We start from the raw sequence: 13,862 nt of genomic DNA on the forward strand, positions 1-13,862 counted from the left end.
CCCAATTTGACATTTATATGTCATTTTCATTGAATGGGTTCAGCCATGCACAGAGTACAAGAAAACCCTGGACAAATTCTTTGTTGCTGAATATATATATTTAAATTCTGTATTTCTAGAGAGTGCAAATTTCAGACTTATACTTCAAATGTCACAGGTATTTAACTTAGTCATTTTCTAATCATATTCAAATAGGAAGCTCTAAAGGTCAATGAGGGCTGCTCTTAACCTGTGAACACTACAAGCACTTCTCCCATCCTCACCAAAAAGTCACAGAAACTCACTTGAGAAATGTCAGTCATAATTATACTGCCAAGTAAAAGTGAGCAACGGTGAGAGCAGAAAGTTCTCCAGGCAGCACAGAAAGCCACTGAAAACTTCACTTGAAATTGCATCAGTAAATTAGATAGAACAGCCAGTTTCAGGGATTTATTGGGACATTCGCTTTCCTGTAAACGAGTCTGAAATGATCCAATTAACACTCTGGCTTTTTAACGATTTGGGCCAGTGGCAGTCGTTTTCACAACTGCACTCACAGAAATGCGGTTCTTTACAACGGACAGTACACAGTCCAGAAAACACACAACACAGTCACACACTCGTAGAGCACAATCAATTACAGGCGGTAATCACAGGGACACAACACAATACTTAAGATATGCTGCCAACAGTAATGATTCTCTCATGATGCATTCTGCTATATGGGGAATACTCTGTCCAATCATCAACAGCGCCGGGCGCGATGCACCCGTGGGTGTTAGCAGCGTTGTGACACCCACACGTTCACAGAAACATGACTCCGCCGCCCCCACTTTTTCCTGATATAGTCATTGATGAAAGGAAACTACAATCTGGATTAAAATTTGCTGGTCAAGTTAGATTAATGGAACCCAGCCAATCACAAGCATCAGGCCACGGCAGAGTAAACAGCTGTAACTTAAGTGCATGCATTCAGAAACAGAGCTTCTGTCTCTCACCGGCTGTGATGACAGATTAGGGAAAAAGACAAACTGAAACAGATGTTTAGTTCGTAATGCAGACTTCTCTCCTATAACTTTGTCTTGTTATGTGATGCGTCAGCAAAAGCTCCTGTGAGAGTAACAGGAATGGCCGACTTTAGCTCAGTGACATTTTCAATAAATAGAGCTATACTGGGATATATGAGTTTAAAATGTGGTCTTCGTAACTGTATTCAGTCTTGTAAGTGATATCTCTGACCTATAAGCCTTTGAGGGGCTCATGTGATCACTTGCGCACGTGTGTATTAGTTTGCCATCACTTGTATTATTTTTGTTGTTATTAGTTTTGTTCTGTAAACGTCTAATCACACATACCAGCGACAGTCATGTCCAGAGGCATGAGGTTTTCAGGTCATCCAATTCTTGTGAATCTGATATTTCAACAACACTTTGAGGAAATTTCTTCAAACTTGGCACAAGTCACCACTTGGACTCAAGAATGAACTGATAACATTTTAATGATCAAAGGTCAAAGGTCACTGTGACCTCACAAAACACATTTCTGATCATAACTCAAGACTATCGTATCATCATCGTATCGTAACATAATTAAACTAAAATGACTTTTTTCATTTTGTGGTGTGAAAAAAGAAAAAATTATGAATTATTTGCATATGATGGTGAAGAAAATGCAGAAATGCATGGCATTCATTTTGATTTGGCATGTTGTGAAGCATTTTAAATTTGCTGCAACAACACATCATAATCAGTTGTATAATTTAGAAAAATATCCACAAATGAAAAAAAAACTCACTGTCATGCACAGCAGTGTGGGCTGGCATCGGTTTCACTTTTTACAAACACCAAGGACAAAACACAACAAAAAAAGACTTAAACTGTCAGCAGTAACAAAGGAAAAACCTATTAAAGTAGCAAATTACCTATCAAAAGAACAATGACATCTGTACCTGTTATTAATATACTTTATTTTTTTTTGTATAAAAAGCAAAGAGCAATACAGAATCCCACAACATTTACAGCCTAATTTTGTCCCCACTAATATAGAATATCTCAATGTACACACTATACTGTGTATTCACCTAGAAAAGAATAAATGCACGAGAATGAGTGGCAATCAAAAAATGTAAATAAAAATGTTTGGGTAAGAGGTGCTTGTCATGGCCTTGTCATGTCAAACCTTTTTAAGGTCTAACATGACGACGCCATGACAACAAAAGCATTTTAATTGCTTTTAAAGAGGGTGCCTTGGAGGTATTTTTGAAAAGTAAGTGGCAATTCATAATTCACATCCAGTAAACCGTATGTCCTGATATTTTGCTAAGAAAACATTTACTGAAACATTTTACAGTGGCTGTGTTTGTTTGTGGAAATGAAAACAGTCACTTGTGATTTGTAAAAATTGAGTCTAGGTTCCCCTAAACAGATTAAAATGCAAAACAATTAAGTTTATTTCTGTGGATTGTGAATAATTCCTGTTTATAGCTTTGCTCTTATTGTCTTCACGCGCCGTAAAGCACATATTCATCATTTCATCAAAAGACTCCGTTTGAAGGGCACTGTTGTGTGAGACAAACAGGTTTTTAAATAGTTTTTTAAACTTAATCGTGCGAGCTGGTCGACACATGTGCCTGTGTGTAACGAGGCCGATTGTTTCTTTCAACCTGCTGCTGTGATGTGTTTTGGCAATCAGACTTGGTGCATTCATTAATAAGAAACTGTTGTTGTGATGAGATCATCAAGACAACAGACGGAAAGGTTCATCTTGTTACACTCTCTGGACAAATTGCCTCTGTCTTTTATGTTTCCATCACGCGCTTGTTAAAGGAGCAGTTCTGAAAGGGCTATTAGGTCTCATTAAACAGGGATAGTAAATAGATGGAAGAACAAAGCTTAGAACGGTGATACAGCAGCTGCTGACAAGTGAAGAGAAAGAAAACACTTGCCTCTTGTTTCTAAACCATTTCCACAGGCCTCCTCTGGTCCAGATAATCCCCGTCGAACAGAATCTGGAACCAGAGTACAGCTGTGCCACTTGTGAGTCCTCCATCTGCATGGAAACACAAACACGGAAAGGCATCATTTACACAGCAGGCAAAAGTTTCCCCAATTGTGTTCTGTGTTTGTTCTGTAATAGACCTTTTTCACTAAAGCAGACAGGCACAATAGCAGCAGCCTGATTCTGTTTGACCCGAATGCTACAGAACAGTAGTTAGTGTGCTTATCCTACTATTTCATGTTAAAATGTCAGCTGTGAAAAAGGTCTGCTGGTGATCTGGACCACCTGCAGCCAACATGTAACCTCTATTTTAATGGATGATACACAACATTATGAATTCACTAAACACTAAACAAATGTATAAACATATAAACTGACTACACTGTAAAAAAAAAAAAAAAATGAGACAACTCGAAATTTCAAGGTAACTGTCCAGTTTTAAGTCCAATTCAAATTGGATTTCAAAAATTTCTCACATTGACTGATGAACCTTATCTATCATTATTTGGGTGTCTAAAAAAATAAACAGTTTACAATGAAAATATTTAAATATTAACCATTATTCATTTTCACTTTAATGAGTTCACTCATTTTCTGGGGTTTCTAGAACTTTTTCTAAACAAAGAAAAGTAAATGATCTCAACAAAAGAGTAGTAGTTGGTAAAACTTTTTCAAAACGTAAGAGCTGGGGTCAAAAATCTACTGCAGTAATTTATCATGAAATGTTAAGTTTTCTTAACCCCTTTCATTTTTACAGTGCATAAATTATACTTGTAATTGATCTACACAGCAATGATTGTGGAATGTCGATGAATAGTTATCTTGACTTTAAAAGGTTTGTGTTCTTGCTTGTTTTCCTTGATTTTTTTAAAGTGTTTCATACATTCTAAAAACTAAAAGGTGGTAAATTACTAATTTTGCACTCCTTATTGTTCATCATAAAAAAAGTCCCGCCCCTTTTAGCAAACCTGGTACCTGTGTCAACTTACTCCTTTTCCTGTAAAACTGTCATATAGGATCAAAATCATATAGGATTTAGGTTAGCTAGTAATAGCCAAACACTCGCTAACTAGATAGATAATGATTGGTGTTGTCATGGTAATGGGTTTTTGAAGTAATTTCCTGCTTTATTTTGTAGTCCTTGTCATCCCTTGTGTCCTGTCTCTACTTCCCGTCTTTGTTCCTTTTACCATCCTTTTGATTTCTGATTGTCTGATTTCTGTTGCACACAGCATATTTAAGCACAGGAAACAGGAAAGAGGAACGTTGACTGAGGTATCAAACTCGCTCAACTGTCATTGGAGCACTGAGTGAACAGGGGCGGGACTTAGGAAGGGTCAATGGCTTTATGATTAAATTAAAGCCTTCTGTAATTTTGATGTTGATTTATGAAACATTTACATATGCATGAATTTCTGCGGGGCCTAAGGCACCAAAGTTACACCCTCTATGGGATTTAATTTAGACTGATTATGTATTTGTCAGATCCTGATTAAGACCTGGAGTCGATGCGCATAGATCTGTTTGTTTGTCTTTGCTTGAAGAATAGATTCATAGCATCATTTAACCAGTGTGCATGACTTTAAATCAAGCAAGACTTCCTGGAACTTGTTAGCTTTATCTATATATTCTAATTTGAAAACTGAAAAAATGCCATTGTTTAGCAACAACAAGAGTTTAAAAACAGAAAACTGTTTTTTTCCAGTTTGCACATTCTTATTTTAATGTCAACAATTTCTTAAAGCTTTTTAGTTTATCAGTAAATTCACAGTACATACCATCCATATATTATTTAAAGTGTATACGTAACATGGTTTGTACTGGCAATGTCAAATGTTTGAATAAAGCTTACAGGAAAAATTGGAGGTCATTTATATTTTATAAGCTTCTAATTAATCATTAATTATTGATACTCAATTTCAACAAGGGAACACCATGAAACTGAATCCTCCAATACTAATAAAAATAAAAAGTGATATTAGTCGTGTTCTACCTGGGCCTAGTGTCAAGTGTCATAAGCTGTATTTTGTATTCTGAACAGCAGATATAACAAGTAGTTACAGTTCACCCCAAAATCAAAAATATATATTTTTCCCCTTCCCTGTAGTTCTTTTTTCTTTTTTTTCTTTTTTCACCTTGCAAGGCTAAAAAGGCTTCAACTTATCAGTTTGTGTCTGCACCAAAAGTGAGTGTCCTAAAGGAGGACTGCTGGCAGTTATGGGTGTGGGTTTTGGTGTGACGGCGGCAAGAAGTGTCCATGGAAGCGACTCGTCTCGAACAAACAAGGCTGACTCCTGGAGAGGTTAGCGTAGATACTGTGATAGCATCAGTTATATCAGAACTGGAGAGTATTTCTTCATTGAAAGAAGAACAAAGAACAGCACTGAAGACTTGTCTTGATGGAAAATAAGTTTTTGCTCGGCTCCTGACGAGTTTCAACAACAGTTTGATCTGATTGGTTGGAGTTAGCCTGTGTAAGTGACAGACGGATGGTTCATTCATCACTCTTCAAGTGTTTTCTGAAAGTGCCTGCCCTTTTCCAAACAGTTTCTAAGGAAGGTTCTGTGCAACAAACAATCTGGTGTGTCAGGCTACTACTATTGATCCATCTAGATTTTTTCAGAGTGAGTTGCAAAGTTTTGGAGATATCAGACAGACAGCATAAAGATGCCTTCTCTCCAATATAATGGGACCAAATGGCACTCAAAAAGCACCCCAAAAATACATCGGAAAACTTCTAAATCGGTGTCTTTTTCCAAAAATCATGACCTGGTTACTCAAGATAATTCACAAACCTTGTTGTGAGCAGTTTCATGTAGAAGCTACTTTCTTAATACAGTACAATCAAATGGAACTACTTTCTTTTCTACCATCAGCACCACAATTATACTGAAGAGAAGACAAGCATCTCTATGAAGGATGTCTCTAAAACTCTGCAACTCTCATCAAAACTATCAAGGAAATTACAGGTCAGGGCAAAGATAGTTATTTCTAATTTTAGGGTGAATGTTCTCCTGAACAAATACTTCAGAAAACCTCAATATATTGCTATCCTGAAGGTTTTGTGTCAGCTACAGTTTTTCACTCATTCATTGTCTGCTTATCCTTGAAGGGTCGTGGGAGGTTATCCCAGCTGACGTTGGGCGAGAGGCGGAGTTCACCCTGGACAAGTCACTCGTTCATCTCAGGGCTGACACGTAGAGACAAACAACCACTCACGCTCACATTCACACCTACAGGCAACTTAGAGTTATCAATTAACCAACTAAACTACAGCAACTCAGATATTCAGCCAAAACTACCATGTACCAGTGAGAAGGTTGTTAGCCTGTCATGTCAGAATTTTTTTGTTCGGCTTTACTTATTTATGGATCAATAGACTTTTTTCACTGCAGCCATATTGATATGACACAGAAAGGTAAACACGATGCAAATTAAGGTCGCATTCCATTTAGTGTAGGAGAGCCTTTCCAGTGAGCCAGCATGCACAGTAGCAGCACCCCGACTTTGTTTGACCTAAATGGAAACCAAACCAATCAGCAGTGTTAAGGAGCTGTACAAATGGTCGTGTTATATTCTAACAGCTTGTGGCTACATTTACATGTAATTTTGCATCTTTTTCCTTCTTCTATACAATGTGTCTCATTGAGCACAAAAAATGCAGCCATGTTTAACATAATAACGTTCCACTGTGAGCAGCATGAGAGTGTCAAATGTCATGGTATCTGTGGATGATGCTGTTATAAAAGCCTAAGCATGTGTCTCAAGTATTTCATAAGATTGCTCCACCTTTGTGACACTGATTATTCAAACACTGGTTGCATCTAGAATACACTCTCTTCACACACTGTGCTATCATACAGCAGATGCATGAAGACTTATCCTTGGACAAGAAAGGAAAATGGCTATAAAGTAAGCTTTTACCTATACACTGGGCATACTGGACGTGATTCACACTCCCTCTCCTCATACAGTGTGTCAGGACACTCTTGACCTCCATTAGCAGGCCTCTGAATGATGGTCCTGTAGCGAGACTGTGTGGCGGCGGTCGCATTATCTGTTGAACGAGAAACACAATCTTCACAAAAAAGGTTGCGTTCGGTGGCAGATTAGTTGCACAGTTGGAATTTAAGTGAATGTTTTCCGGGAGGTAGAGAAAGAAAAATGATACTGGGACAAACGGCTGACATCGGGGACACCAAATAAATGGTGGCACCATATCACCAGCGCAGACTAATATCTCGAGGAGGTGGCTAAAAAACAAGAGGTCTCAGAGTTGATTAGCTTGCCCTTGTGGCTGTGATGTCCTCCACTTGACTGCAGTCTGTTTTCGGACACACCACACTGTAATGGCTTCATTTGGCTCATGCTCTAAGGCTCATTACACAACACTAATTACTAAACATTGAAAATGGTGCAATTAAGAAAGTGATTACATCATCAGCGGACCCAATGGACTACAGCATATTTACAGAGATGCTGCTCAATTCTTTCAGAAACAATTACATACTTTTTGATTTCCATGATACTTACAGTACACATACTGAAACCCATTAAATATACATTTTCCTCTTGATGTGTCAGCTTAATGTAATGGACAGTTAACATTGTCATTTACACTTAAATGTAATCATTGAATACACTAGAGACGTCACGGTGGCATGTTTGCATGACAACATTTCAAATCTCTAGTCTCATATATACACATACTGTGAGCCTCTCACCTTATGAGGTTTTTCTTATACTATATCTGCTGTGCTTTTTTGAATATAAAATTCACACTTAACACTCAAAGTAAACTGAGATAAACTTATGATGGTGTTGTGAGACTCGTGAGGGGTTGTAATGTGTGCGCACTGCGCATGATAGCATATCGTTCTTTATTCTAAAACATATCTTAAAATTGTAATCTGATTTTTTGTAACTGTAACTGAATACTAACATGCACAGTGCACACACAGTACAACCCCTCACGAGTCTCACAACACCATCATAAGTTTATGTCAGTTCATAATAATAAAACCAACAATGAAATATACAATGACAATAAAATGCACAGGTGGGAGAAAAAAAGAAAGCCCTGAGGGCTCGTAAAATAAACCCACCTAACATTAAAATTAAAGACACCTACAATGTCACAAATTTATTTGTATTTCTAAATATTAAAACACCTAAAAAAGAGGACAGAATGCATTTTCACAAAAAACGCTACAAATAAAGAGTAGATAAAAAACAAGGATTATGATATCTTATATCAACAATATCTTTGTACTGCATTCATTTACTATCATCATACCTCTTTAACATAGTACTATACTTCTTCCTCTTAAAAAAACTGTTTCAGATTGTCTAGTGATGTTAACTGTGTATCTGAGACCTTGATTTGATTTGATTATGTAATCCCGATTACACCCTGGCTCTATGACAGGCATTCGTCCACTGAGTTCATATAAATTCATTAGAGGAGGTACCTGGCACACAGGTGGACGGGCAGGCTGACCATTCACTGAAGGGTGTCACGACGCAGTCTTTCTTGCAGGGGAGCAAACAGGGTCGGACGGTTTCAGGACGAGCAGAATCTGAACACCTAAACACACAGACAAACAGTGGTCTTAAATTCTCTTCATCCCTCAGGCGATGAATGATGAACGTCCTGAGCCTCGCTGGTAAGAGGACAGTGCAGTGAAACAACTGCCCTGTCCTTGACATCACACATCTCCCCACAGAAAACATGATTGATTACATGTCCCCCTGCCTGCACGCTCAGGCAAAGGTGGACAAATATAAGAATTTACAGTTTTCTCACATATTCAGTTGCTTCCCAGGGTACAAATATTGCTCTATGAAAAGAAAAATCCTCCTGCTATTCAAGTGCACAAAGTGCCTGTATTTTATGGTTCATGATACTTTGTCAGTTTTAAAACCCAATTATCTCAAAGCTGCACTAATAAAAAATGTTTTATATCAACTATGGATCAAATGCACTATGTGTAAAGTGAAAGGAGTGGTTTAGTCACGAACTATCGCCCAGCATTGCAGGTCCTCTCAGTTCTATGGAGCCTGTTAGTCTGTTTTCAATCACTGCTTTCAATTTCCATCTTGCAACTCACCATCCCTCCAAAATCTGTTTTACGGTAAAATCTCTGACTGACCCATTGTACACTACTAGACCATCACCATCATTTTTCTTACGAGAGATATAATCAGAGCAAATGAATCCAAATGAATGCTAAAATTGCTGCATGTACACAAACTGAGGTCAAATCTATTGCATCAAGATAAAGTCCTGGAGATGATTTGTCTCGTTTTCAAGGGGGTCACCGACAGCACAAGGCAGAACACACAACACAACAACACAAAGGGTAAAGTAACGTAATCTGCACAATAACTAAATCAGAGAAGAGCTAAAACTCTGGGATGGACATTAACACAAAAAAAATCACACTACAGTCAGTTATAGCATTACTGTGAACACATGCAATTTGTTTTAATATAAGAGAATAAAGCATTTTAAATGAGCCAAACTAAGAAAGACAATGAATATGCACAGGTAAATTATCCCAGCTGGAAGGAGCCAAAGGGGAAACTGGGGAAATTACCAGTCTTGTGAGGGAGTGTGTACCAAGCATCGGTAAACTTCTGAGGTCTTGTGAAGTGAATCTCTTTGACATTAGATGTAAAGCAATTGTCTGGAACGATACAGAACACTAATTTCTAAATTAGCTTAATTTATAATGTATTGAGTGTTTGAAATGTGTTTGAAATTTTTGAAGTCAATCCATATCCATAAATACTTAATTCTGTCAACTTTCTGGAGGGGCGTATCAGCTTAACAACCTTACACTTACATTTTGAATTCTCTTACCGGGGACCATTGTATAATATTTAGTTTTTCAGGCAGTAGTTTTGTTTGCTGAAAACCAAGCTTGTAGAGCATTAAAGTCAGATTGTGAGGCCTCTTGAATATGCGACTAAGACGATTTTGGTATAAATATAATAGTATCATCTACATATAATTTAGCAACACACAGAAATATATTAATAGTAGATAATTTAATATAAAAATGTAAAACAGAAATGTTCCTGCCTTGAGGCACAGCTTTGAAGCGAGTAAGCAAATGTGATTTACACCCCTACACAAACACACATCACTTTTTGTTATGATGATACAAATTAAGCCAGGATGCATGATGGGAAAGGCCAACAGCACGGAGCAAGAGAATAAAAACACCACTGTGGAAACGTCTGATCTAAAACTAAACTGAAGTAGGGTTATAATGATATAATAAGGCACTTTTAACATTTATTATAAATATTTTGTAATTTCTATGGTTTCTTAGGCTGGCTAACATACGTTGTGAGCATAAATCATCCGTGTTTGTGTGTCTGTATCAGTTCGTACAGATCTGATTTTATATTTTTGTCTGTTAAAGTGATTGTGGTGTTGCTGTTTGTTCTCTGTTTATTATCTTTATTCATGTCATGTTTTGTTAACTAACTGTCAGTAAAAGTCAGGTTAAGAAAGCAATACATTAAATTGCTGAATCATCATAAAGCCAGTCAGGAATTAGTAATTAATATCAATTACATTTAGCATTTCTGACTTAAATCTGGTTGATATTTCTCCGTTGTCTATGTGTTTATCAATCTTTCCTTGTTTGACAAGATTTTGTCCATCCGTCCTTTTGCCTAAAAACATATGAGTTGAGAGTTTATTCAAGGTAAATGTCTCTCCTTAACTTTTCAAAATTTCCAGGGGACATGTTTATTGACCACCCTGGTGAATTTGGAGTAGAAAAAAATCCCCCCGTGTTTTGACTATTAGGTATTAAATGGAATCTATCCTGATAAATATTTCTGCTGGATTCACACACAGATAATTCATTTGCTGACATACACCAACTTAATGAGGTGATAATTTGTCTGCTGTGTTTTCTGTATTGCTGGACTATAAACATTTAACAAAAACTTGCTGTGTATTGTATTTTTTCTTACTTCATTACTAATCAATCACAATATTTAATATATAAAAAATTACAGTATTTGCATTTATGGAAAGGTACACAATACATGCAGTGCATTACAATTACCATATTTGTGACCAGGACTGTGTTGGCAAAAGTAGGAGAAACAACTTTAGGTTCAGTTTAAACAAACAGGTGAGTGCATTTATCTCTCCGTATACATGTTCAAAGCAGCCACAGTTCTCTTTTGTTGCCACCAAGGAGACAGAGTGTTCTAGGAGGAAAAATCAATCAAAGTCCACAGCATGGCTGCTAATTAAACCTGAGAAAAGTGAGGATATGCAAACTGTTTACCAATGAATCATTCCTGCCACACCAAGGACACCATTACCTGGTTTTAAGGAGCATTTCACAGACTTATGTCTTCGCCTTAAAATAGAAAATAATCACGTACTTCCTCTTTATTTCAGCTGGTACATCTTGTGTAACATATCTGTAATGTACCCTTTGGCTGTGTTGCATTTTGTGTTGTGCAACCTTGAAGTGTTGCGGATTAATGCAGCTATGTAAAATCAAATAATTCTTAGCTTTGATGTCTTCATCAACACCCCCCCTCCCCGACACACAAACACACACGAGCACACACACATAAACATCCAAATTTTTTTCCTGAGTGACTGACTTCCTTTGCTCGACAACCCGATCCAGGTCTCACTAGAGACCCAGCGTGGTGCCACATCCTAGCAACTGCAGAAAGCCAGCACGCACAGGAATGAGATCAAAGTATGCCAAAGCATAAGGAGGCAAGATACATAAACCCATCCTTCCCCGGCTTTATCAACCCCGCTCTCTCTGCCTCTTTGCAGTGATGCATGCCAGAGGGCATGGCAACGCAACAGAGCAGCTGGGGGAATATTGTGTGTTATGCCCAAAATGAGGAAATCAGAGTTACAGTCAAGGCCATGGTGTTCAACTGAGACATGTTAGGAACATTAAACGTCTCTGACATGCTGTGGATATCTCTACTTCATCATTTTATCATAATGCCAAGTTAGTTGAACACACAGTATGTAAGTTCTGCAGCTAGCTATCACATTAAAGTAATAACAAAAGACGTAGTTTTATGTCATCTGGAGTACGGATGTGAGTGATTATTGAACTATTGTTAAACTATTTAGTTAACTGTTGCTCTAAGACGTTATGCAGCTGCCTGCCCTTAGTGAGGGGATGCACCTCTGGCAGAGGCAGCCCTTCTCTCCCTGCACTAATGCCCCTATGAGGCTGTGTCAAAATAAAGACATAAAGGTATACAGTATAACCACTGGACTGGAGCCATGTGTAACCACACACGACACAGGCATTCAGACAATAACCTGCAAGCTGGTGCTAGCAACGCTAATGTTAGCCTGTTGGAAAGGTTTGTGTCTTTTTTCAGTGTGCATATTGTACAAACTGTTTTATGATGTGAAAATTATTTGTTTAAGATCTAGTAAGGTTTAGAGACAGAAATACCTGGTTATGGTGAGAGAAAGCTCATAGTTGACTACTCTGATGAGACCTTTTGTGGGTCTGATGTGACTGGCGGACGCTCTCATTTTGCAGCTAAACAATCACTAAAATGTGTTGTGTCAACTTTTAAGCAAGACATAGGCAATGTAGCAACAGAATCTTGATCTATACTTGATCAGCCTAGATTGCCTAGTTCGACAATTTGTGAGCAGTGCGAGTTCAAATGACACTTTCGCCCACAACTTTGCAGAAAAAACAAAGCGTGCATTTGTTTTGGTCTGAGGTGCCGGTGCTCTACGGTAACCTCTGGGGTAAAAGTTGTGTACTGCACCTTCAATGAACTGTGCTCAGTTTAAATGTCTCCTGGTTGCTTTCTTACTTTTAGGCTCATCTAAATTAAAATTTCCATTTAATCGACGCAGAAATTAGTTTCCAAGAACATCCCTAAAGAAGATCCCCGAAGTAGCGTGGGATCATGGGAGTTGTTGTCTATGTTGTTAAACAACCATCATTGCTAATGAAAAGCAATCCCTGTCTTATTCACTTCATGTTTAGTCATGTTTGCTAGTAGGAAATGCATCGTTACCTTGAATAAAATTATGTATTTCTGTTTCTTTGGAAACATCTGGATAATCTAAGTACAAAGCTCAACACAGGAGTAGCATTTTTAGACAGTTCAATGACGGAATGTTACATATTATACCTTTTAATACTTACAGAGTTTCATATTTGAATAAGTATTTATTTGTTATTACAGCCCAGTACCCACTGAGGGGTGATCAGAAAATTAAATAGTCTATCTTATGTATCACAGATAATATTCCTTTTATTTTATTCTGATTTGGCCCAAATTAAAAGTGATTCCCATATATAGCTTTCCATTATAATGAACTAGCTGTCACGTGATTGGTCCATTTTGTATGGAAAAAGAGCCCCAAACAGCCCTTTTTATGTGAACGCACTCGGCGCCCGAAGATGAACGCCTGGATTAACAAAGAAAGCTGATAACCACCATCACGACACCCCTTACCTCTGCCTGGGGTTTTAGGGTTTTGTCGAGCCACTTCACACAAAGATAGCCTGACTGTGTTGAGCTTCTTTCAGAGTACAGCCCTGTGATGTGCTTTGTCTACTCTGAACAGAGTTAATCACAACAGCATGACGCGAAACAAATAATAAAAAATGAATATGAAATAATACTGTCAGTATTTCTGGGGACGATTTAAGTGTAATGAGTGTTGACATTATCATTTACAAGTGTCATTACACGGTGTTATTATGAAAAAAAGATTATTTGGTACCCAACTGTAATAGCTAGATTCTTATTTTCACTGCAGCAGTCTGTTAATGAATATATTATCTTCAATATGTGACAAGCAGAGATTAAAGTAAAAATCAATCTAGTGTTTTCCT

At 37.6% G+C, this 13,862-nt stretch overlaps 1 protein-coding gene across 1 annotated transcript in view; it reads right to left on the reverse strand.

Annotated features, from left to right (window-relative positions):
• thsd7ba (thrombospondin, type I, domain containing 7Ba) overlaps positions 1–13,862 on the reverse strand; it is a 323,272-nt gene that overhangs the window by 98,982 nt on the left and 210,428 nt on the right. Inside the window, exons 12-14 of the mRNA XM_084725418.1 lie at positions 8,448–8,563; positions 6,901–7,033; positions 2,924–3,027 (exon numbers count right to left, since the gene is read on the reverse strand). Of these exons, the coding sequence (XP_084581544.1) occupies positions 2,924–3,027; positions 6,901–7,033; positions 8,448–8,563 (353 nt within the window). The remainder of the gene's footprint in view (positions 1–2,923; positions 3,028–6,900; positions 7,034–8,447; positions 8,564–13,862) is intronic.

The sequence above is a fragment of the Lutjanus erythropterus genome, chromosome 8, assembly GCF_056507025.1.
Source record: "Lutjanus erythropterus isolate fLutEry1 chromosome 8, fLutEry1.hap2, whole genome shotgun sequence".
Lineage (NCBI taxonomy): Eukaryota > Metazoa > Chordata > Actinopteri > Lutjaniformes > Lutjanidae > Lutjanus > Lutjanus erythropterus.